A 24,673-nucleotide genomic window follows, 5' to 3' on the forward strand; every position below is an offset into this window, starting at 1 on the left:
TGCCCAAGCTAAAGGGTTTTGAGCAATGGCAGAAGGGTTGGAGGGTAGACACAACTTGAGAGGATGCCAACATCTCTCCCGTTAATAATGCAGGCCATCCTTACCACCAGAATATGCAGAAGGACCAGGCCTACTCTAAAGCTTTTGGGGTCACCAGCATGCCACAGACAAAAATGCAGCAGCCTCTGGCAGAAACGTTCACCCCCATTCCTAACTACGAGGAATTATTGGCAGCATCATGAACATGCATGCCACAGAAGCCTCTGTCTGGACAGTTCATCAATTTAATGCCAGGGCAGGTGATAGGTGTTAAAATGGCCTGCAACCAGGACATGGGGGTAATGTCAGGGTGGCATGCATCATCAAAGGCAAAAGGATTCAGCCAGGGTACAGGCAAGAACCATGTCTCCAAGATCCTGACCACATGAGGAATCACCACTGGTGGTTACCATCTCATTCTCAAGTATTCATAGTTACAATGGTTTTAGTGTTCTTAGCCACTTCTTTCCTTATCTTCCATTTTCTTTATTAGGACTTATCAGAATGACATTGTGGGTAGTCCTAGACCCTGAGAAGATTAATAAAACTATCTAACAATAACTGCTTTTTTGACAAACGGTACAGGCAGCAATGCTGGGAAATCCCTTATACTGTACATTTAGTGATTGAAGAAATCTTCTGAAAGTGCTGTCCCTTATGATCTTGGGCCAAAGGACAGTCTTGCAAACCAAGGGACCTAACTTACATAAAGTTCCAGTCTAGAGTGATCCCTAGCTGAAACAATTGCATCCAGATTGAAGGCCCTGCACATTTCCCTAGGAAAAGGCCTCAAAGCTCTTTGTTTCACTACCCTCAATTGCTCTCAAGAAATAGTAGCAACAGGATGAATCCCCAAAGTAGGAGGTCATGTAGAAATTGATTTTTAATGCAACATTTGGACTCCTTGCATTAATATATCTGAAGGATCTGAGCTGCATTTAAAAAAAAATCACCAAAATCCAACAGCCATGTTCTTATGCAAGACAGACACACACCAAGACACTCCTGAAGAATGTTTGCTCAACTGGGACACAAAATTGTTGAAAGTTTGAATCTCACTGGCTATTGCTCATTCCTGTTTATTACAGGCAAGTTTTGTTTTACTAGAAGGTAAAGATCTACAGTGACCCCCCTTCCTCTACTAAGAAGATATTAAAAAGTCACTGCCAGCTATGATATATGGTATTCTGTGTATCCTTTCTGATATCCATCTTGACTATAGTACAGTCTTGTTCTCTCCATTACCTATGGTTACCCAGACATAAATATTTCAATTATGTCATTAGCTTAGTCTTTCAAAACATAAGAATCACTCCAAGGTCAAGTCTGAATGGAAGCAGCATGTTGGATCAACATGCATCTGGTTTTATTGTACAGTTGGCCTTTCCTTTACGCAGGGATCCATTCCAGACCCCCTAGCGTAAGGGAAATATCATGTATGCTCTAGCCCCACTGCAAACAATGGGGCTCGTGCATGCAGCACAGTATGGCACATGTGCCACTGCTTCTTTTGGTGCACAGCTTCAGCATAATCTGAAAGCTGTGTATGGTGCACTCAGGTAGGACACGGGTGCACTATATTCCCCATAAGCTTTTATTATACACATCAAGATAATACTGAACACATAACTTATTTATATGAATGGCTTTTTGCACCCAAACATGCTTGCCATCGAGGTGTAGTGGCTTGAACACTGGACTATGACTCTGGCAATCAGAGTTTTAAACCCCACTCAGCCATGAAAACCCACTGAGTGATCTCAGGCAAGTCACAAGTCACACTCTCTCAACCGCGTTGGAAGGCAAAAGCAAATCCCCTCTGAACAAGAAAACTCCATGACCTTAGGGTCACAGTAAGTAAGAGACAACTTGAAGGCTACATGTCCCAAGTGTCATTGCTTTTACAAAATGGTGGTCAGAAGGAGAAAGAGGAAGAAGAATTGGGACTAAATTTTTTTTTCATGTTTATGGGGTGATAAGACCCTGTTTTGAAAGAGTATATTTGGAGCATGGCTGAGTGGAAGAAATCAAATTATATTGCCTTCTATTCAGATTTGAAAAACTACAGACATAGATAAGAGCCACCCAAATTTGAAATAAAGTGCTCCTCTTTGTGCTTTCTCTTCTCACTGAATACCTTTTACAAATACCGTTGCAACTACTATTAACCTGAATGAGGCGCATGGCCATGGCACACGATCCACATGCACGCACCCCATTCAAGCCTATAGGGCTTGAATATGTGCAAGATTTTGAATTCACTGGGTGGGGGGGGGGGGGGTCCAGAATGGATCTCTCTAGATACTGGTATAGTACAAGACTCATCACTCCTATTTAGCATGCTGGGGCTGTTGGGAATGGAGTATATTATCTGGAGGGCAGCAGCTTGCTCCTATCGTAAAAAATTGGACATTTTGGTTGCCCAGCCAGCCATAAAATAAATGCTACAAGAGCACTACAGTAGAATGCAACCGTGATTTCAAGTAATCCTGTATTTGGTACCTACTAAGTCTATAACATTTGAAAGAGGCATGAGCGAAGCATGCCCCTTCAGTAGTTGTCGGAGTGCTACTCCCAGTATTCTTCACCACTGGCTACACTGGCTGGGGCTGGTCAAAAACTGTGGTTCAGCAATATCTGGTAGGTCATACTTTGTCCAACCCTTCTTTAAAATGTTCTCTCAGTATGTCGATGCTCTTAATGGCTGTTCTTAAGTGGCCCACCCTGGTTTGTTGTGTGAGCAAACCTAGTTCCAGTTGTAGCATCACATTGTACAGCCTCTGTTTCTTGTCTTATAACACAATATATAATAATCTGTAGTCATGTGTGGCACAGTTTTGGCTGAAAAGAACAGAAAGCAGGCAATATAAAATGTGAAGATTCAAACTCAGTATCAAAGTCTCAGCTCAAACATCATTTGTCAAAACTGAATGGGGTGTGCATGTTTCTGCTTAGAATCGTAACATCTGTTTTGATTATGTTCATAAAAGTCTCAAAGCAATATCAGAAAGGTTACATTCACAGATGAATGATTCCATTAGCTGCATTTTATTAGTGATTCAGACACAGCAAATTTGAATATTCAGAGGATTTGAGTTTTCAAATTTGATTTGCAGATTCCAAGAGATTTGAGAGCCCTAAAGCAGGGAAAAAACAAACAAACCAGCTAGGGAACTTGCTCCAGCCAAATCCTGGGAAGATCACTGACAACTCTTGAGTGAGCAGGAGGAGGGCGGCCAAGGGCTGCATAAAGAGGACTGGTGAATGCCTCGCAGATGCCATGCATACACTGCCAGTGCGTGGGATGCGTGAGGCGATGCCAGAGACTAGCCTGCAATGTGGATGTGAGAAGCATGGCACTATAGACAATAACTTGAACTTTTGCTCAAACAGTTGTAAGTCATGATCTTGGAACCAATGGAAACCTGATTTTGTTTGATCCTTGGGCCCACAGAACTAAGATGTCTTTCCCACTTCATGTTCTGCCTCCCCCCAAAAACTGGTTTGACCATACACAGGTTAATGAGAACCACAAGAAATTAGCTAGAACCACAACCAAGACTGTCCTTGCTGGATAAGCTGCTCTTAGGATGATCTGAAGTTTCCCAAGTTCTGTAGCAGGTATTTTGTTCTGGACTGTATGTGGTCACCAAAACCCATGCAAAGAGAAGTCACCAGGCTCCTGCAGAGCTCCATGCTTCCCTGCAGCCCATGCCTGGCAACAGCAGTCCTGCTCCCTGTGGTGCAGGCTTTGTTTTGTGCAGAAGTACTCACCAAGCTTCAAAAGCCAGCCTTCACGATCCGGATTGAAGAACGTGTGAGTCAAGTCATTACCATCATCCTCTGGAATTTTGAAAGGTTCATTTTTTATGCTCTCATAGAGATTCTGGTAGAGAAACACAAGATAGGTTATTTCCACAGCAAGGACTTGCACAACTTCCTCATTCTCTGCAAGCCTGGTTTCTAATTCTAGGTGACAGGATGAGAAGAAATGTTGACTCAGTAATAGGAGAGCACAGGATTCACATGCTGAAGATTCAGTCCCTGGCTTTTCCAGTTAGAAGGAGCTGGTAGCAGGAGGAATGAAAGCTCACTCTCTGATACTCTGGGGTGTCACTGCCAAACAGAGAGAAAAATAGACAAACAGTCTAGCTTGTTATAAGCTAGCATCCTATGAGCTCATTCTTCCTGCTCCCCCAGTCAGCATCCAACCTCTATTTTCAGAATGCTACTCCTTCTTCTCCCTTTCCACAAAGCTTACCCTGAGCAGTTCCTCAGGCAGGTCCCCACCATCATTGATACCACGGTTCATGGCAATAAAGCGCTCCACACTTGGCTTGTCTTTGACATTGGGGTTATGCAGGCTGGTGTTCAGCATGATGATTGCAAAAGAGAGAACATAACAGGTATCTGGGGTGGAAAGTGATAAAGAGGCAGGAGGGAATAAACATCATATGGGGTATCCTTTCAATTCCATTATAAAGCTTTAAGTCAAACTCTATGCTATTTGGCCTTGCTTAGCTTTACACTGAAGTGCTGGTTCTGAGCTTAAAAATCATAAAGGGCTTGGGACTAGGCAACCTGAAAGACTATTTTGTCCCATATATGTACACCCAAGCCTTATTATCTGTTTCAGATGGCATGGTGCAAGTGTGTGTGCCAAATAAAGTGAGGCAGGTAATTGCTAGGGAGAAGACCTTTTCATTAGCAACAACCTACTTGTGGAAAAAAATTCAGGGGGTGCCATCTTTGTGGCCTCTTTGTTGCTAAGTGAAGATATTTTATACCTGTTTACTGTAAACTGCTTTATGTTATAAGGTAGCACACAAATCTTATAAATAAGAAATATCCTGAATAGCATCATTAAGCCCCATAATGAAAGCTCAGTATTTCCTGGATTGTTATTCACCTTTAGGGACAGGGTGCACTCTCAAACCACCTCAATTGGAACAAAAGTGTTTTGTTTTGTTTTTAAATCTCTCCACTTCACATTTCATACAGTCCAGTAGTCTGGGTTCTCCACTTCTCAGCAACAAGCTAGAGGATTTGGCAGTGAAAGCCAGAAGACAACTGTGCTAGAAGTCTTGTCACCCTAAGGAAAATTCTGTCCCACCCTACTAAAGCTTAGACAGTATAGGATGACAAATCACAAACCTGTTGACTGGAAAACACCGGGGTTACACTGACAGTATCGTTGTGCAAATGCTTCCATCATCCGGTCAATCTTCTGTGCTTCCCCCGGCAGCCGGAAGCTCCAAAGGAACTGCCTGTAGGAATCACAAAAAACTAAGAATGTGCCCAGGTAAGGCTGTGAGCAAGGAAGCCACATAAATAAAATCAGTGAGTGAACATACTGCTAGATACAGTGGAAACGTACACTCCCAGCTCTGCACTTTGGAGGAGCCCTGGTGGCACAGTGGTTAAATGCCTGTACTGCAGTCACTCATTCAAAACCATGAAGTTGCAAGTTCAATACCAGCGAAAGGGCTTAAGCTCGACTCAGGCTTGCATCCTTCCAAGGTCACTAAAATGAGTACCCAGATTGTTGGGGGCAATTAGCTTACAGTTGTAAACCGCTTAGACATTGTTAGTTCAGTATGAAGCAGTATATAAATGAAGTTGTTTGTTTGTTTTTTGCTCCCAAGAAATAGTTGTCATCTTTCCAAGGTAGCCCCATAGCCCACACTTATAGTATTTCTTGCCTCCACAGACCAAGTTCTTTGGTGCAGCAAGCAATGGGGAAAATGGAAAATTCAACTATAGCTCTGCAACCACCACCACCATTGTCACTCACCGCAATGCCTGTACAAGGTTGAGGTCAGTAAACTCATGCAGCTCCACAAATGAGTGCAGCACCTGGATATTGAAATCATCTCTTCAGTAAGGAAGAAGAACAGAATGAAACATATGAGTAAGCAATTCAGCCATTACATACACATACACACACACACACACTACACTTGATCTTAGCCAAAAGGCCGAGAAGCAATAACCATTACATACAGTTACCTAACACACAAAGCTTACTAGACAGTGTCTGCTAAAATCAATAGATGTCCTCTGCTTTCTTGATCACAGGAAGCTGCTTATACCACATCAGACCATGAATCTGTTTAACTCAGTACTATACTACACTGACCAGCAGTGCTGTCCAGAGCTGCAGTTAGGAACCACTCCCATCTCCTGCTCCTTTTAGTTTGACTAGTGAGGGAGTGAAGCTGGGACCTTATGTAAAAAACATTTGTTGCTTACTACTGAGTTACAGTTTCTCCCCACACAAGCTAAACAACAATAAGGTGCTGAATCAATGAACATTTGAATGTACCCTAGCACCTGAGGAGCTTCCACAAGTACATTACATGGCCAACAGCACAGACTAGCTGTTGTAAAGCTCTAGATGTTAAGCAGTGTTAAGGCAGCTTTGGAAGAACATTGCCAAACACTGCCCAGCTAGAGACAATAAAATTTCAGCCCTAAACAGTTTTTAAAAAATCACAGTCCCATTTGCCATTATTTTCTAGCTCTTCACCCAGCCAGAATTAGTTAAAAACAGCTGAGTCACAGAAACTCTCCAGGCTGGGTATGGATGCCAGAAGTCCCAAATGATGTAGTCACAAAGCAGGGGAAAGTGAAACTTGCATGTTTTCTCTCGAAATTCCCCATGTGGTGATCTCTTGATGAATGTTGCTGAGGCACAGGAATCAAGATGAAGTGACAGAGTTGCTGTGAGAGAAGGCTGAATGTCATGCCAAAGCCCAGGTCTCCCTCTCAATTACCTTTCACCCAGATAGTCACCAATGGCAGTCTTGTTGAGCCCTTCCCCCTTGTAGAGAAACTGGGCAATGTCATCACGTGTGTTCTTCAACAGATCATTCTCTATCAGGAACTGGATCCCCTGCAAGCACAACACAAAGAATTAAGTGTCTCTCTTGATTCCTCTGGCACTTGGTAAGAGGCATGGAAATACAAGACATCTGTAATACATATAGAGGATATTTTAAATGGCCGTGTATGTTACATATATTATCTGAATCCCTGCAATAGAATGGAAGGCAGGCCATGTTACAAGTGATCCAGAAGTGGTCAAGGACCAAGGGAGTAGTGACTTGCCTCATACCACTGAAGAATCAAAGAATCATAGAACTGTAGAGTTGGAAGAGACCACAAGGGCCATCCAGTCCAACCCTCTGCCATGAAAGAAATCTCAATCAAAGCATCCCCAACAGATGGCCATCCAGCCTCTGCTTGAAGACCTCCAAGGAAGGAGAATCCACTACGAGGGAGTGTGTTCCACTGTCGAAAAGCCCTTACTGTCAGGAAGTTCCTCCTCATGTTGAGGTAGAATCTCTTTTCCTGTAGCTTGCATCCATTGTTCCGGGTCCTGTTCTCTGGAGCAGCAGAAAACAAACTTGCTCCCTCCTCAATATGACATCCCTTCAAATATTTAAACAGGATTATCATATCATCTCTTAACCTTCTTTTCTCCAGGCTAAACATCCCCAGCTCCCTAAGTCGTTCCTCATAGGACATGGTTTCCAGACCCTTCACCATTTTAGTCGCCCTCCTTTGGACATGCTCCAGTTTCTCAATGTCCTTTTTGAATTGTGGTGCCCAGAACTAGACACAATATTCCAGGCGAAGCCTGACCAAAGCAGAATTTAGTGGCACTATTACTTCTCTTGATTTAGACACTATACTTTTATTGATGCAGCCTAAAATTGCATTGGCCTTTTTAGCTGCCACATCACACTGTTGATTCATGTTCAACTTGTGGACTACTTGGACTCCCAGATCCCTTTCACATGTAGTCTCGGTCAGCCAGGTGCCCCCCTTCCAATATTTGTGCATTTTAGTTTTCCGCCCTAAGTGCAGTACCTTACATTTCTCCGTGTTGAATTTCATTTTGTTAGTTTTTGGCCCAGCTTTCTAGTCTATTCAGGTCATTTTGAATTTTGATTCTGTCTTCTGGAGTATTCGCTAGTCCTCCTAATTCGGTGTCATCTGCAAATTTGATGAGTATGCTCCCAATTCTGTCACTGAAGTCATTGATAAAGATGTTGAATAACATTGGCCCCAGGACAGAGCCCTGTGGGACCCCACTGGTCACTTCTCTCCAGGATGAAAAGGAGCCTGGAGGATTGTAATTGAAGGAAGATATAAACTAGGGACCTTCTAGATCACATACAAACCACTATGTTACCCCTTCTGCAGAGGTAAATCTGCCATCCTGGCATTTCCAGCATGAGCCTGGATTGTTTGTTAAAAGTGCTAGTTAATTCAAGATTAAAAATTTAAAGCCCACTTGAAAGTTTTAGGGATGGCACCAGCACACTTGCTTCCCCTGAATAGGAAAGAGAATACCAGAGCGGGAAGGAGGAAGCCAGAATACACTAGGGAGAGAGAGAAGCCAGAATACACTAGGGAGAGAGAGAGAGAAAGTGAGGGAGCATACATACATGAGACAAAATGGGGGGGGGGGGGGACACAAACAAATTGGGCAAGAAAATGCCAGCACAGTTTGTGATCAGACCCTTTAACTTTGCCTGCAGTAGAGGGCCTTGCATTCATTCCTGGAACTTAACTGCTGTCAGCAGCACAGTTAAGGCCACATTGGTTACCTTTTTGGGATCCATATTGAATTTCTTTCTTCCCATTGCCACTTGCTTGTTTCTCTGCATCGTTTTCCTAAATGGCACAAAAGGTTTGATGAGATTCCTCTCCAATTCCATCACTAAAGAACAGTCTGAAGATTCAGGCAGGCAACTGTTTTGCTCCCAAATGTCTTAAACAATATATTGGGAGTGTGGGGAATTTGCCATGGTTCTGGCCTCCTGAAACTTCTGGACACTTACTGGGCTCCAATTTCAGGTCCGGAAACATGGTAAAATCCTCTCACCTACTTTCTTTTTGTCCTCTCTATGACATGTTTAAAATACTTTTGCAATTCCCCTGGCTCATCCACATATGTTTTAGTGATGTCTACATTTTAAAAAAAAAATCTTTAGTTTGTAACCCTCCTGTATTCTCTCACTTCTTCCTGTGGTTTTTTTTTAATTCTACAGAAAATCTGAGAAGAAAGTAAAGATGAGATAGTTGCACAATGCCTTTTGTCTGACCAAAATTGGCTAAACCATGTGAGGAGAATTGCCCTTTCAGAAAAACTGACATGTGGAATTATAGTGGCTAAAGGGAAAATATAAAAAATTACATTTGCCACTGACTGGGCTCCTTTGATTGCTTAAATCAATCTCTGATGCCATCGATTCTCTGCCTACCCTGGATATGTATGTTGTATGATTGTTTTTAGAGGTTTTTATACTACTGGATTTTATTCATGAGATTGTTTGTAATGGTTTTTAATAGTCTGTAACCCCGCTTTGATCCTATGGGAGAGGTGGGGAAACATAAATAAAATTTATTATTATTATTATTATTATTATTATTATTATTATTATTAAATAACTGAGCAAGCTGCAGGGAGGCAGATGAGTCCACCCCATCAGCGATCATTTGGGGGTTCATCATTTTAAGTTAAAGGTATGTTAAAGGTATTTTATGTACGGTAAGTATGGTGTATATAGATCATCTTAGCTCCAGTTGAATATGGTAAGATATGAAAGTCTCCCAGCACTAAAATGGAGCCTGTGACAGGGAACTGGCACAAACTAGCAGGCAGGTTTCTGGGTGATACTCCAGTTGCCCAGTCAGAGTAAGACGTGGGAAGAAGCAAAACCCTTTTGGGTTGCCCTGCATCATGAGGGCCTGGCCTCTGCTGGGAGGAGGAAGGGAAACTATACTGAATGATTGAAAGAGATGACACATGTCAGTTTCCATTGACAATTGAGACCACCTAATCTGCTGGCGACTCCATCTGCCCCCCGTTCAGCGTAACAGCCTGAGACAGAGAACCTGCTGCCAGAAGGGAAACAAAACCAGCATTAAAAAATTGTGGGGAGTGAAGTGAGGACAAAGTGAGACCTAGAAACATTTGGGGAACTGGTCAGAACCAAAGATCCTCTGATGATACTAAGACCCATGATGCACTATAGCTAGCCATGCACACTCTTAATACATGGTCACTTATTCATCCCAACAATAGACATGGTTTTCCTCAGCTTCTTGACAGGCCTAAGGCACAGCCCATATGTGCTAAACATAAGCAAAACCTCTGCCTTGAACAAAATATATTACTGTGTAATTGCATACAAACACTTGATGATGATGATGATGATGATGATTTCTTGCCTCATGGATTGAAGTGGGGAACAACAACAATTAACATACATACCACATCAGTTAAAATACATCTCAATTTAAAAGGACATACATACAGTTTAAAAGGATAAGGTATACACATATTACAAATACAAATAGTTATGTTTGAGTATTGTTTTATGCTCAGCATGGGCTAAGTGCAATCTGCAGCTGGCACAAAAACTTACACATTGGCCTCCTTGAAAAAGTGGACACTTCCATTTCAATGGGCATTTTTGAATTTCTTTCAGTTCTGGTGTAGAGCTTTTGACAGTCTGATTGCTTAATTCATTTCAGTAAAAACTCTCATAATAAGGTAGTGAAAACCAGAACTCTAATTTTCACTTTCAACGCCTCTCTAAAAGAAGCACAACTCACCTCTCTTCTGTGGAGCCCAGGTTCTCGATTTCATTAGTCACCTCTGCTATCTCATCTTTCAAACGCTGGAAGAAGAGGGGGAAGGGGGAAAAAAGAATGAGAAAGAAATGAACTGATGTTCCTGATCATCTGGAAGGGTTGGAAAGAATAGGTTTAAAAAAAAAAGTCTCTATTGCCCTCCAAGCCTCATCTGACCTATATGCCTTTCCCCAACCTCATTAATCCAGGCTGGATGGTGGTAAATGATTGGGGCACAGGGGGGATAAGAGATAAGGAAAGATAAATATTTCCTCCACTGCCATCTACAGATCACTAGAAAGACTTGCCAAGACAACACCACCAACACTCAAAAGTCTGTTGAATGGATACATTGGGGGGGGGGGAGGTTGCATTCACAGATCTAACAAACCAATCTTCTCCCACTTAAGCAGAAAACCTTGTTCCCCACTTCAGACACTTCACTGGTCAAAAGTGGCAGCCAAAGCCTGCTGCTTGCAGCCATGGCCCTAGGACAAAGATAGAGAGATGTCTGCCAGTATTGGAACTGAAACAAACTAGGCTGTGATGCCAATCTGTAGGAAGACATACTGAGCTCTTCTAGGAAGGAAGGAAGGAAGAGCAAGCCCCTGGGGCTAACACAATTACTGGGTTAATCTCATTAGGACTCCAGCATATGGCAGTGATTAGCTGTTGTTGCTGCTGCTGCCTTATTTATTGTTGATGGGATTTATGAGTATCCCTGCCAAGCACAGGACCTATAAGCAAGTTGACCCAAAGAAAGGAAGCCAGTCCCAGAACCAAGTGGATGGGTCTAACTGGGTAATGGAGAATGCAATAACTGTGATGCAAAGAGGAGTATTATTTAGGAAGACATGTCACCTTCCTGAAGAATGACACACATGTTAAGTGATTATCCTGCACCTTAATATGCATAAAAAAGCTGGATAGCAGGTGGCAAGTTGCACTACAAGAGCAAGTGCAGAAGTAGAAAGCTAATACCCTAAGACCTCCCTCTATCTTATCAGGTCCATAAGGTGCATCAACCTGACAGGCCAGGGTTAGAAACAGGAAGGGGGATTTCCCTCATCACCAGCTTAATGTTTAGACACAGGCACCCCACTGGCTAACTGGGCCCTCCGGCTATTTTCTCGCCCCTCCCTTACCTTGTTAGAATGGCCAGAACCATGCTCCTTGCTGATCTGTAATGACATGTGCCCAAGCCCCTGCTGTGTAAACCCTCCAGGCTGACATACAGAGAATCTTTCTTGGGGAGGGAGGTGGGAGATCCCAGTGCTTCTTTTCCAAACAGAGCAATGCCAACAAGAATTGTTTGCTGCTAATCCAAGATGCTGAGGGGCTGACTGTTATTACCTGAGGCAAAGAAAAGGAACACTATGCATGCCCAAAAGTATTCCTTTATTTTTATTTCACTTTTTCTGGGCTGACCCATGGCAATACTTAAAAAGGCAGTGGGAGGGAGCAACCATAATGAATCAGCACTTGCCTAGAAGTGGCAGAATAACCACTGAACTTTCTCTGACCAGAGAGGGAGATTTGAAGATAGTGAAAATTACTGCTGTGGTAATGAGATACATAAAACTCCCAGTGATGTGATAATTATTTGGTTTCTTATGTAAGCTGCTGCCTTATAAAAAAAAAATCCAGCTCCTTCTGGCAGTGATCCCCCAGGGTTTGGAGAGATTGCCCTTCACCTTTTCCTACCTGGAGATGTTAGGAAGTTAAGAGGCTAGGACTTTCTGTAATGCATACACAGCACATGCCCTGTCATCTATCTCCAATCTTTCCATATGCCACTCATTTCTCTACTCTCATCCTGACCCAACACACCTGTATGTCTGCCAGCAGCTCCTGCTTGCGTCGACGGATGTTCTCAAGCTCCTGGCACTCCTCAGGGGTCAGGTCGCTGGGTACTGCAAAGGAAAGAATGAATTACATACAATGGATGTATTTATATGATAAGCCAATCTGCCTCTCATACAACTTAGATTTAAACATCAAACAGTATGCAAAGTTTTGAAATTTTATTTATTTATTTATTTGGACTACAGCTCTCAGAATCCCCCAGCTGGAATGGCCAGTGGCATCACATTTTCTCCATTGCTTCCTTGTTACACATAAGAATAGAACTGCTATACTGAGTTTTTTCATATGAGGCTACAGGAGCCTGCATTGGATCATGAGCCATGACAGCACACATTGAATGCAATGCTAATAATACAAATGAAAAACCTGCTTGGAACATGGAGCATTAGGAGGAACTTCCTGACAGTAAGGGCTGTTCGACAGTGGAATGCACTTCCTCGGAAGGTGATAGAGTCTCCTTCCTTGGAGGTCTTTAAACAGAGGCTGGATGGCCATCTGTCAGGGATGCTTTGATTTGGATTTCCTGCATGGCAGGGGGTTGGACTGGATGGCCCTAGTGGTCTCTTCCAACTCTACGATTCTATGATTCTATGAATGAGAGAGGAAAGAACTATGTTGTTTTAAGAGAAGGAAAAGCAATTAAAATGCATTGAAGTCACTAAGAAGGCCAGTGCAGCCACAGATAAAGCATCAGCAATATTCTTAAGATATATTCCTAAGAGTGAGGAAGCAGGTCAGATTCAGTAAGAGACTGACTTTTTATATTCAAAAGCTCCTTTAAAGGGAGAATTTCAGCAGACAGAATTTCATCCCTCAGAGCAGTTACAATGTCAGGAGAACCAGCATGCAATAAAACTGTCCCTTCTTCAACCGACAGTCAAAAGGCCCAGGAGCTCCCTCTCCCATTACTAAGTCTTGCTAGCTTATAGCCTGCTTCTGTATCAGACTCTGAGCCTACACTTCGGTGCATATTTATGAAAACCTCACACATACACCAGGAGGGATGGGGGAAGCAATGGCTAATACAAGTAAGGCTGTAGGTCAGTGGTTCCCAACCTTCCCAATACCACAACCCTTTAATACAATTCCTCATGTTGTGGTGACCCCCAACCATAAAATTATTTTCGTTGCTATATGAAAATACAGTATGTGTTTTCCAATGGTCTTAGGTGACCCCTTGTGAAAGGGTTGTTCGACCCCCAAAGGGGTCCCAACCCACAGGTTGGAAATCACTGCTGTAGGTGATGAAGTACTTCGTGCAAAAAAACACACTGCTCTTTAGAAACACTAGAAACCATGTGACCAAATTGTGCCACTGTATTCTGCTCTGGTCAGGCCCCACCTGGAATATTGTGTCCAGTTTTGGGCACCACAATTCAAAAAAGACATTGAGAAACTGGAGCGTGTCCAGAGGAGGGCGACTAAAATGGTGAAAGGCCTGGAAACCTTGCCCTATGAGGAACGACTCAGGGAGCTGGGGATGTTTAGCCTGGAGAAGAGAAGGTTAAGAGGTGATATGATAGCCCTGTTTAAATATTTGAAAGGATGTCATATTGAGGAAGGAGCAAGCTTGTTTTCTGCTGCTCCAGAGAACAGGACCCGGAACAATGGATGCAAGCTACAGGAAAAGAGATTCCACCTCAACATTAGGAAGAACTTCCTGACAGTAAGGGCTGTTCGACAGTGGAACACACTTCCTCGGAGTGTAGTGGAGTCTCCTTCCTTGGAGGTCTTTAAGCAGAGGCTGGATGGCCATCTGTTGGGGATGCTTTGATTTGGATCTCCTGCATGGCAGGCAGTTGGACTGGATGGCCCATGCGGTCTCTTCCAGCTCTATGATTCTATGATTCTATAGAACATCAACTCCTAGCACTTTAATGAAATATTTTATTGTTTTGTCACTGTTTTATTGACTTTATTGTATTTTGTGAGTTTTAACATTGCAATATTGTAAATGCATTTGGAATTTGGCTAACAAAAAGTCTAAATAATGTCAAAATAAGAATCTTAAAAGACAGCCTCAATTCTCCAGTGTTAAGTGGGGCTGCCAGTGTGCTTCTTCCACAAGTATCAAAAAACAAAAGGCCCAAACTACAGTCCTGTGCACACATCTTCAGTGGGTAAGTGTGGTGGGGTTGAATCTCGATTTTGCTGCAGCTACTGGCTACACACACTAATGGCAGGTCACAGAGGAAAGGTGCACAGATGGCAGATCACTTTCAGAACAGAATCCCAAGCAAAATAGAATTACCTACAACAGAGACAAGCAAAGTGTGTCCTCCTTAGATGCTGCAGAACTGCAGTTCCCATCAATCCAAGCCAGCATAGCCAAGGGGGAGACATGATGGGAGTTGTAGTTCCACAGCACTAAGAGGGATGCACTTTGCTCATACTTGACCTAGAGAGGACAAAGTTAGCCAGCACTTTCTAGTAAGAAGAAGAATTATACTCAGTACCCAGCAAACCACACAGCCGAGGAATGTGGCTACTACACATAGTAGCAGGGGATGTGGGAGCAGTGGTGAACCAGAATGCTAGCCTACATCTGTACAACAGCATAGTGTTCAGTGGGTTCTCACATCTACAGCTAGCATTGAGACAGACATTCCCCAAATACCAATGGAAGAATCTAAGCAATGCTGCCTTCCATTATATTCTGGTCCCTGCAGACAGACAGGAGTGATTTGGGTTGATCCTGCCAGTATTTTTGCTGATTCAGTTGGCTTCAGATGGGGCCAGTATGGCATGGGGTAGCTTATACAATCCTCACATCATTCAAGCCTGACAGAGAGGGTTATATGACCCAGTGGAGAACCATCAACCTGGTCAGCCAAGGAAACAAAATTTGGGAGCAGGCACTTTTCCACTTAAAAGCTTCTCTACATGTGGATAGAGTGGGGAAACTAGTCCTTATGGGAAACAGCCCCACAGTTGGGAGTGTGAACCTTAGTCCCAGCCTGGAGCCTACTCCAGAGAGAACAGAGCTCCTGACACAACAAGGCTCCATTGTGTGGCTGCTGGAACAGAGAAACCAAACAAGGGAAATGTCTTTTCGTTTGCTTTGCAGTTGGACACGAGGGCAGGAGCCCAGAGCCAAGCTTACTGCAGCTACAGCATACAAAAGAGGCTGCTTTTAAAGAGGCAGAGTGCCTCCCCACCTCCAAATGGCAGGATAAAGGAAACAGCACAGGAACCCTTTAAGGCATACGTACATTTGGCATTTGACTTGCCTATTACTTGGCTTTAGTTGACCAGTGTAATTTTTGTGCATGTTTTCATTTTTTCAAGTGCTATCTTTTATCAGAAACACAGTGTGTGATCACAGGGAGGCCCCTCTTCCACACAGCAAATACAATGACTCTTTGGTAGACCTCACTCTGTGGCACTTCTAATCTTTATGGGATCACCACTTTTTTTCAAAAATGAAATAAAACTGGGAACATCTTTAAATAAATCCAGAATTCCTTTCCAAAGGAAAACATCTTCCTTCCTACTGAAAAAAAGGCAAAGTGCTTCCCGAGCAAGTGCAAAATGCCTCTGAAAAAGGAACACTTCCATGCCAATTTGCAGATTATGACCTCATTCACACTCATGTTTTTGTACCAAGTAGATCAGGGGAAGATTCGATAATGTGATACTGAACTGAAGTTCCCACTACTCTCCATGGCATTTTATCCTTATTGATGTTCACACTGGGGGGACAGGGACAGCAATAGGGATAAAATGCCACAAGTGATTTGATCGTGGCAGGAGGGGGGGGGAGAGGAAGAAGAGGGTGAGGAAGGAGGAGGGAGGATGCTGGAGGACTTGGCACTGGGCAGAGGAAGAGGAGGAAGTAGGAGGAGAGAGGACACTGGAGGATACAGAGAGGAAGTGGAGGGAGAGGAGGACATGGCAGCACAGATCCGGACCAGTAGTTTCCAGTACCAAAGATCTGGATCCTTGAGGTGCCCCCTCCCCCCAGAAAACTGCTCCAAGTGCAGTCAGATGAATATACATACCTATGAAATAACCTGGGTTCCACACTGGGTTATTTCATAGTATGAATGGGGCATATGAAATCTGCCTCCTGCATATTTGTTCAGGTACAACAGCAGTGATCATTAACCCCCTCCCACTCCCACTCCCACTGCCTGAGAAGTGGCCTCAGGTTAGAGGACAGTTATTCAACAGAGGGGAAACAGGTCAGGCTCTACACTTGGCTAAATTGCTGGTTCATCTGCTGAATGTACCATGCAAGAATGATGGCAGCCAAGGTCCTCTTCTGATTTAGGGGTAGAGCTCTATGGAACTGCATAGCATGCACGCTTCTGATTTTATCAGAAGCACAGTGTGTGACAGAAGCAGACATATGTGCACTACACAAGTCAAATTGGGAGCAATCCCAGCCACCTCCTTCCCCTCCCCAGCCACCTCCTTCCCCTCCCCTCCCCCTCTGACTTTACCACTTGTGGAATGGCCCAAATTCTAGTTATTGAAGCTAGATTCTCATATAAGTCAGTCAAGAAAATAAGTGCTATTATAGCAGCCTGACACAAGTTATTTCCTATACACATTTCTGTTTAAAGATGCCACCAATTAAACATGCAGGACAAGCTTGGCCTTTTAGCACAACTAAGTGAAGACAAGACAAAGGGTGCCTCCTCTCTGTTATCAGAATATAACAAACAGAAAGCAATAATATAGACAGGGACATTTGTGACTTCATTGATTACTTGGCCATGGCCAAGAGGCAGGCAAGCTGTCAATATCTGATTGGTCAATTGACCAACATCCCTGACCGTTGCAATGCCAGAACTACAGATAAATGTGATGGCTGGTACTATGAGACAATGTTGTGCAGAAGGATGTTTGCATAACTGCCTCTATATGTTTAGAGACAACAAAGCAGACAAGTCACAATGGATAGCTCAGATCCAATATATCTGAGGCAATACATGTTTGGGGCTGGGGTGCAGTATCCTCCAAGAAGCTTTCATTTCCCCAGATAGACACTTGTCAACACAAAATCCCACTGCCCTATCCCTTGTATCAGGGATGTAGAACTTACGGCCCTACAAACGATGCTAGGTTCAAGCTCCCTTTTGCCTCAACCAGGCTGGCCAATAATGAAGAATTATGGGAGGAGTCAAGCTTCTGGAGAGCCATAATTCACCCATCCCTGCCCTATATGTCCTTTTCTACTCGCAGGGCCAAGCAAACCTAGATTCAGTATCTGCTGCTACCTCATGTCAGTAAAGTAAGCCAAATGGATACCAGTCACCCTCCCATGACTATCAGCCTGAGCCTGTAGGGGAGGAATATACGGTTTGGAACAGTGTCTTCCTGTCAAAGAGAGCCCATATCAGCTGAACAGAAGTCCTATCTAACTCAACTAGTCAGTTTAGTTTAACTGCATTAAGGGATGGAGCAATGTTTCAGGTGGAGAGCCAGCATGGCACAGTGGTTTGAGTGTTGGACTGTGACTTTGGAGACCAGGATTCAATTCCCAGCTCTGCCATGAAACCCACTGTGTGACCTTAGGCAAGTCACATGCTGTCAGCCTCAGGGGAAGGCTGAACAAATCTTGCCAAGAAGCCCCCATGATAATTATGGCTTAGGGTCACCTTAAGTCAGAACTGACCTGAAGGCACACAACAACATTTTAGACTATAACTCCAATCAGGCCCAGTCAGCATGATCAGTGTCAGGTATGATGAGAGCTATAGTCCAACACATCCAGAGTGTGCAAGGTTGGTGAACATAGGCATATAGGGAGACTTGAAGTATCAGGAAAAACAAAATAAATCAAATATCTCCCATTACACCTGTTAATCAAAATCTTCTCCAGCCACCTGGAGACTAAATTATGCTCAGACATCCCAGGAAGAAGTAAAATAGCACTAAGATGTTAACTGCTTTTTCTTCTCCCATTTTCATAATTTTTGCTTAGAGGCCTGTGCTTCCAATTTATTTTCTTCCTCAGGGCTCACCTGTTGGTCCCACCTTTGTTCCGAAAGGTGAGCTCCTTTTGCTCATCCAACTTTAACGTCACTGCTACCCAAAAACTCACACTGTCAGCAAGCTGCACAAAACACTCTCATGAAATGTCCTCTGTCCATCATTGGTATACACACTCTTTCCCTACTACTGTGAGGAATAATGGGGAGAACTGTACCTGGCCCCAGTACCTGTATTTATCCAGAGTACATTCCAGGTATCACGAGTTCTGCTTTAGTTTTTGAACTTTACACATCCACACAGAAGGAAACTGTGACACCTGGTTTCCACCCAGCTTGGAAGTATGCTCTGTTTTCCTCCAGATTGGGGAGAGGGATCCTGTTCCATAACTGGATTTGATAGCTAGGAGAAGTGAATTTCTGGAACCAGATGAAGAGAAATTTCCATTCAAAAGCCAGGCAATTCCTAAAACCATACTAACATTCCCAGCACCGACCATTTCATTATTCACCCTTTCCTTTGGGGCAGCTTAGTGCACCACCACCACGAAAGATAAATGGGCTTAAAGGAAAGCAGCATCAGCACAGCAGCCTCCATATCCAAAGTAAGCAATGCAAGGGGGCTGAAATAGGGAAGCAGACAGGCAAAGGAAAGCACAGTGATGACAGAACTGAAAGGCACATGGCACCAAGCATGGCTATGGCCGAATTGGCAGACTTATAAGGTTTAGCATGCATAAGGCACAGATACATGCTACTGAAGAATGCAGTTGTGTGAGATGGACCAGAGCACAGACAGGGGCCAAACAAGAGCACTTCAAGTAGATAAAGCATAAACAGAATCTCATTTACAACATGCACACACACATACACACACACAGCCTTACCACAGGTTTCCACCCTGCTTTTTCCGCCTGCTGTCAATGCAAACCCTGTGATGCACCATCAATGCACTAGTCGCCCATGTGCTGGTGAGCCCAGCCCTGTCAAGGGAAAGGGGCTGTGTCTCAGCCTTCCTCTCATTCTCCACAGCGAGCTTCTCTGCTGGTGCTGCCTTCCATAGAGGAGGCTGACAGCTTTGGAACCGCCTACCTGCCACTCCACAGAGCCCAGGCATTAACTCTCACCTAGCCAGGCTGCTGCTCAGAGAGGTGATGGAGCATAGGCACACAAATAACAGGAACAGAAGTGAATGAAACTGATAAGTCAGCAGCAGGCAGCTCTCATTCTTTCAGGAGCAGCTCCCTGCCCAAACAGGGGCTGACATCTGACTTTCTTAGTGTAATCATGTGACCAAGTAGCAAATTATTTCCAGTCGCTAAAGAGGATGATTCTTTCCCCCTACTGGTAGGTGACCCCAGTTTACAACCTTGCCAGAATCCTGTATCAAAAATGCAAAAGTTGTGGCTACATCAATTTAATTCCTGGTTCACCACTTAGTATCAAGCAGCCAGTGTTGGCAGTGGTTTGAGTGTTGGATTACAACTCTGGAGACCACGGTTTGATTCCCAGCTTGGCCATGAAACCCACTGTTTGACCTTGGGCAAGTCACATGCTCTCAGCCTCAGTGGAAGGCAATGGCAAACTTCTGAACAAATCATGCCAAGAAAACCCCATGATAGGTTCACCTTAAGGTCACCATAAGTCAGAGATTACTTGAAGGCACACAATAACAACTTCTTTCTCTCTGTGTCAAAACTCTTCAGGCAATATTGTGGCGTAACTCTGTGCCTACATTTCTTTCCCATCAAATTACAATGCAGGCCAGCCTTCCCCAACCCACAACTCTCTAGATGTGATGTACTATAGCTCCCATCATTCCCACCCAGCATGACTGTTGGCTGGGAAGGGGGATTTATAAATCAGTGATCCTGGAGGGCACCAGGCTGGGGAAGGCTGAGAGAGATGTGCTCTATTTTGTGCAACTACACATCAGGCACACATGATCTGCTTTCAAACACAGCAGAAATCAGCTTTTACTCAAAAAGTATGGTGACATTTAATCATAGTTACAAAACTCAGGCATCAACTTTAAAAATAATATTCTGTCTTGTGATTTTTGTTTCACAGATTCAGATTGTCATCAATTCCTTTTAAATAACATTCTACTCAGTTTTCAGAATCTGCATAGATGCCCCGCAATAACCTCAACCCCACCCTGCTGCCATGGACACACACCCTCTTTATTCCTATGGTTTAATATCAAGCGTTTTATTTTCATAAAAGGCAACACATTTTCTTATCCTACACATCCTCTTTTAAGGAAAGACCTTCTGTAGTGTTTTTGGGAAGTCTATCTGATTTAAAAGGAGGCACACTGATCAGACACACCACTGACTACTGTAGTTTACAGCTTGAGATTTGATTCGTCTGATTCTTCAATCATTGTGACAGCCACACAATTTCTAAGCCTCGTACGTATATATGTATGTGTCTTCCAGCTGCCTGACTTATGGTGACCCCATGAAGCCTTACCTGTCAGTAATTCATTAACACCTTCTTTTTCAGGCTTTGTCTACCAGGCCAAGAGCACAACTGTTTCTTCCAATACAGAAAGCAGATTTCTATATGATCACTTAAAAATAAATTACCTTAGGCCAAATGATTGTCCTCCATAGAGTTGGAAGAGATCACAAGGGCTGTCCAGTCCAACTCTCTGCCATGCAGGAAATCACAATCAGAGCATATACGACAGATGGCAATCCAGCCTCTGCTTAAAGATCTCCAAAAGAAGGAGACTCCACAACACTCTGAGGGAGTGTATTGAACTGTCAAACAACTCTTACTGTCAAAACGTTCCTCCTAATGTTGAGGCAGAATCTCTTTTACTGTAGCTTGTTTCTATTGTTCTGTGTTCTAGTCTTTGGAGCGGCAGAACAAGCTTGCTCCATCCTTCAAATACTTAAACAGGGCTATCATATTACCTCTTAACCATCTTTTGTAAGCCGCCTTGATCATATTTATGGAAAGGCGGGGTATAAATAAAAAGTATTATTATTATTATTATCTCTTTCCCAGATTAAACATACTCAGCTCCCTAAGTCTCTCCTCATAAGGCATGGTTTCTAGACCCTTCACGATTTTGGTCACCCTCCTCTGGACACACTCTAGCTTCTCAACATCCTTTTTGAATTGTGGTGTTCAGAAATGGACACAGTATTTCAGGTGAGGCCTGACCAAAGCAAAAGAGAGTGGCACTATTACTTCCCTTGATCTAGACACTATATTTCTATTGATGCAGCCTAAAATTGCATTGGCCTTTTAGCTGCATTGCATTGGCCGCATAGCACTGTTGACTCACATTCAACTTGTGGTCTACTAGTTCTAGACCCCTTTCACACATTGTCTCGTTAAGCCAGGTGTCCTCCATCCTATATCTATACATTTGATTTTTTCTGCCTAAGTGCAGCACCTAACATTTCTCTGTGTTGAAATTCATTTTGTTAGTTTTGACCCAGCTTTCTAATCTATTAAGGTCATTTTGAATTTTGATCCTGTCCTCAGGGGTATTAGCTACTCCTCTTAATTTGGTGTCATCTGCAAATTTGATAAGCATGCTTCCCTATTCTTTCATCCAAGTCATTGATAAAGATGTCGAATAGCACTGGGCCCAGGACAGACCCTGCGGCACCCCACTGGTCATTTCTCTTCAGGATGAAAAGGAGCCATTGGTCAGCACCCTTTGGGTTCAGCCCATCAATCAATTACAAATCCACATAACATTCACATTGCCTAGCCCACATTTTGCCAGCTTGTCTGCAAGGTTATCATGGGGGGGCCTTGTCAAAGGCCTTACTGAAATCGAGATATGCTATATCCACAGCATTCCCTTTGTCTACCAAGCTGGTAATTTTATCAAAAAAGGAGATCAGATTAGTCTGGAATGACTTGTTTCTCAGAAACACATGCTGACTTTCTGTCATAATGACATTGTCTTCTAGATGTTCACAGACTCTCTGTTTAATGATCTGTTCTAGAATCTTTCCTGGTATTGATGTCAGACTAACTGGACGATAATTGTTGGGATCCTTCCCCCCCCCCCCTTTTTTTTTTTTTTTTTTTTTTTTTTTTTTTTTTGCAGATGGGGACAATGTTTGCCCTCCTCCAGTCTGCTGGGACTTCTGTTCTCCAGGAATTCTCAAAAATTATTGGTTCCATTTTCCTCAGGTTGAGCACTCTTTTCCTTTTCTGAAAACACTGACGCAAAGAAGGTGTTGAGTAATTCTGCCTTTTCTCTGTTCCCTGTTAGCATTTTCCCATCTTCTCCATGTAGTCTCCCTGCAATTTGTTCTTGGGCAGAGATGTTGCTTTACATGATATGTTGTAGTGTATGTGTGTATTACTTGCAAGATGTCTGGGTCCTTAAAAAAAAAACAGGGGGAAAGGCATCCAGGAAATAGAACTCACCACTACCACATCCCCCTCCCCCAGGATGGAAGGATATTCCTTCACAATACCTTTCTCTTCTCAAATCCCCACCAGCCCAGTGGAGTTCTCAGTCTCCCTTGAATCTATCTTGCTTCTGGGAATGTCTTCATGCAGAGAAATAGAAATTGGGTGGCAATTTGCACCTGCCCACACAAGGTATTTTCAGGGACGTAAGGATTAAGGACAAGATCCTTCAACCTTCTTAAATGTCAGCTCAGCCTATGTGCCCTATTTTTTTTAAAAATGGAGGGAAATTGACAATCATGATAATTTCATTAGATTTAACTTAACTTTTTAAGTTATTTTTTATTCAACTCTGTTAATAAGCTGCTTCATATGCTTGTTAGCTCATTCATATGATCAGCCAGGTGGTGACTTTTTTCCAAAACATAAATATTCTATTTAGTGCTGGGGGGAAACAAACATACACTGAATTTTAATAATCTCAGTAATCAGAAATGAACTCCCACTTTGTTTATTCCAGAAAACACAGTTAACAAAACCTGCATGGAAAAAAGGAGGTTGGGTTTTTTAAAACATACTAGCAGATGACAGCCATGCATCACAGGGCTATGGGATGTTCAGGGACCTAGAAGGGGTGTAATGAACTCTTTGTTTACACCCTCAAACTATTTTGAATGCCAAAAACCTAAATACTGGTTCATTACTTTCATGCCCTTTCACACACAATCACATATTTTCAGGTCCACTAATCCCCCCCAACCCCACACAACTTAATTAGTTAGAAAGTTCTTCCATCTCTCTTATTTACAGTTCTCACTAGCAATGGATTCCCACTATGGGAAACACATAAATTTCAGCATCCTATAGTCCACAGGCAGTCAAAATAATATTGTTTGACTTTTCTGTTTCCTCCTCAATTTCAGACCATTCTCCCCACAATTCATATGTGACTTCAGGTCAACTCTGACTTACAATGAGCCTATCATAAGGTCTTCTTGCCAAGATTTATTCTGGAGAGTTTTGCCATTGCTTTCTTCTTAGGCTGAGTGGATGTGACTTGTCCAAGATCACACACTGATTTCCATGGTTGTGTGGGGTTTCAAACTTTGGTCTCTTGCAGTCCTACTCCAGCATTCGATCCATGATATCACATTAATTCTCACTCTCTCTGCGTATAAATTACGGTTTAAGATTTAAAAACTTGTAGAGGTATTCAATACACCCTTTTATTTTTCCATGTCTTCTTGTGTAATAATTTGGAATGGAAAAGGATTTAACTGGCATTCTTTTACACCTTCAGATTGTTAAGTAACTTGTGTACATCAAGTAGAAACAATGCCAATTAAACCTATTTCATTTCCAGATTATTGCACAACAAAATCTGGAAACCTAAAGTCATAGAAGTGAATACTTCCTGAAAGCACAGAACATCAATTTCAAAAATGGCCTTCCCCACTATACACCATTAACCAGGAGAGGTTGTGGTTCTCCAGGTGTTGATGAATTGCCAAACCCTTCATGATTGGCTACACTGTTTCAGATGATGAGAATTAGAGTTTAAAAAAACATCTAGAGGACCACAGGATCTCACCTTTCCCCTAATCATATGTCTCAAAGTGCAATGCATTCACAGTTATGTTCCTAAGGTCAGTTTCACCTTCAGATGACATCGGACTTATTTGCAAACAGGGTCACGTTTCTGTTTTGACCTCACTAAATCTCTTCTCCAGTCTAGTTGTAGATTTCAAGTTCCTCACACCCAAAATCTCACTCTTTCTATGCCTGGA

The 24,673-nt window shown here is 43.0% G+C and overlaps 1 protein-coding gene across 6 annotated transcripts in view; it reads right to left on the reverse strand.

The window, feature by feature from the left end:
• The window catches only part of LOC149322292 (cytohesin-1), an 81,619-nt gene that overhangs the window by 11,627 nt on the left and 45,319 nt on the right, over nt 1-24,673 (reverse strand). For 5 of the 6 annotated variants that reach the window (XM_089538700.1, XM_089538727.1, XM_089538718.1 and 2 more), the window contains exons 2-9: nt 12,520-12,602; nt 10,672-10,736; nt 8,658-8,724; nt 6,816-6,934; nt 5,834-5,914; nt 5,194-5,306; nt 4,301-4,449; nt 3,814-3,925 (exon numbers count right to left, since the gene is read on the reverse strand). In XM_089538700.1, coding sequence (XP_089394826.1) covers nt 3,814-3,925; nt 4,301-4,449; nt 5,194-5,306; nt 5,834-5,914; nt 6,816-6,934; nt 8,658-8,724; nt 10,672-10,736; nt 12,520-12,602 — 789 coding nt within the window. Of the gene's footprint in view, nt 1-3,813; nt 3,926-4,300; nt 4,450-5,193; nt 5,307-5,833; nt 5,915-6,815; nt 6,935-8,657; nt 8,725-10,671; nt 10,737-12,519; nt 12,603-19,381; nt 19,403-24,673 lie in introns of those variants that run through there. The other variant, XM_089538735.1, reaches the window with a different exon arrangement.

This window comes from Sceloporus occidentalis, unplaced genomic scaffold (assembly GCF_023333645.1).
Source record: "Sceloporus occidentalis isolate IW3139 unplaced genomic scaffold, rSceOcc1.0.p SCAF_1, whole genome shotgun sequence".
Taxonomy (NCBI): domain Eukaryota; kingdom Metazoa; phylum Chordata; class Lepidosauria; order Squamata; family Phrynosomatidae; genus Sceloporus; species Sceloporus occidentalis.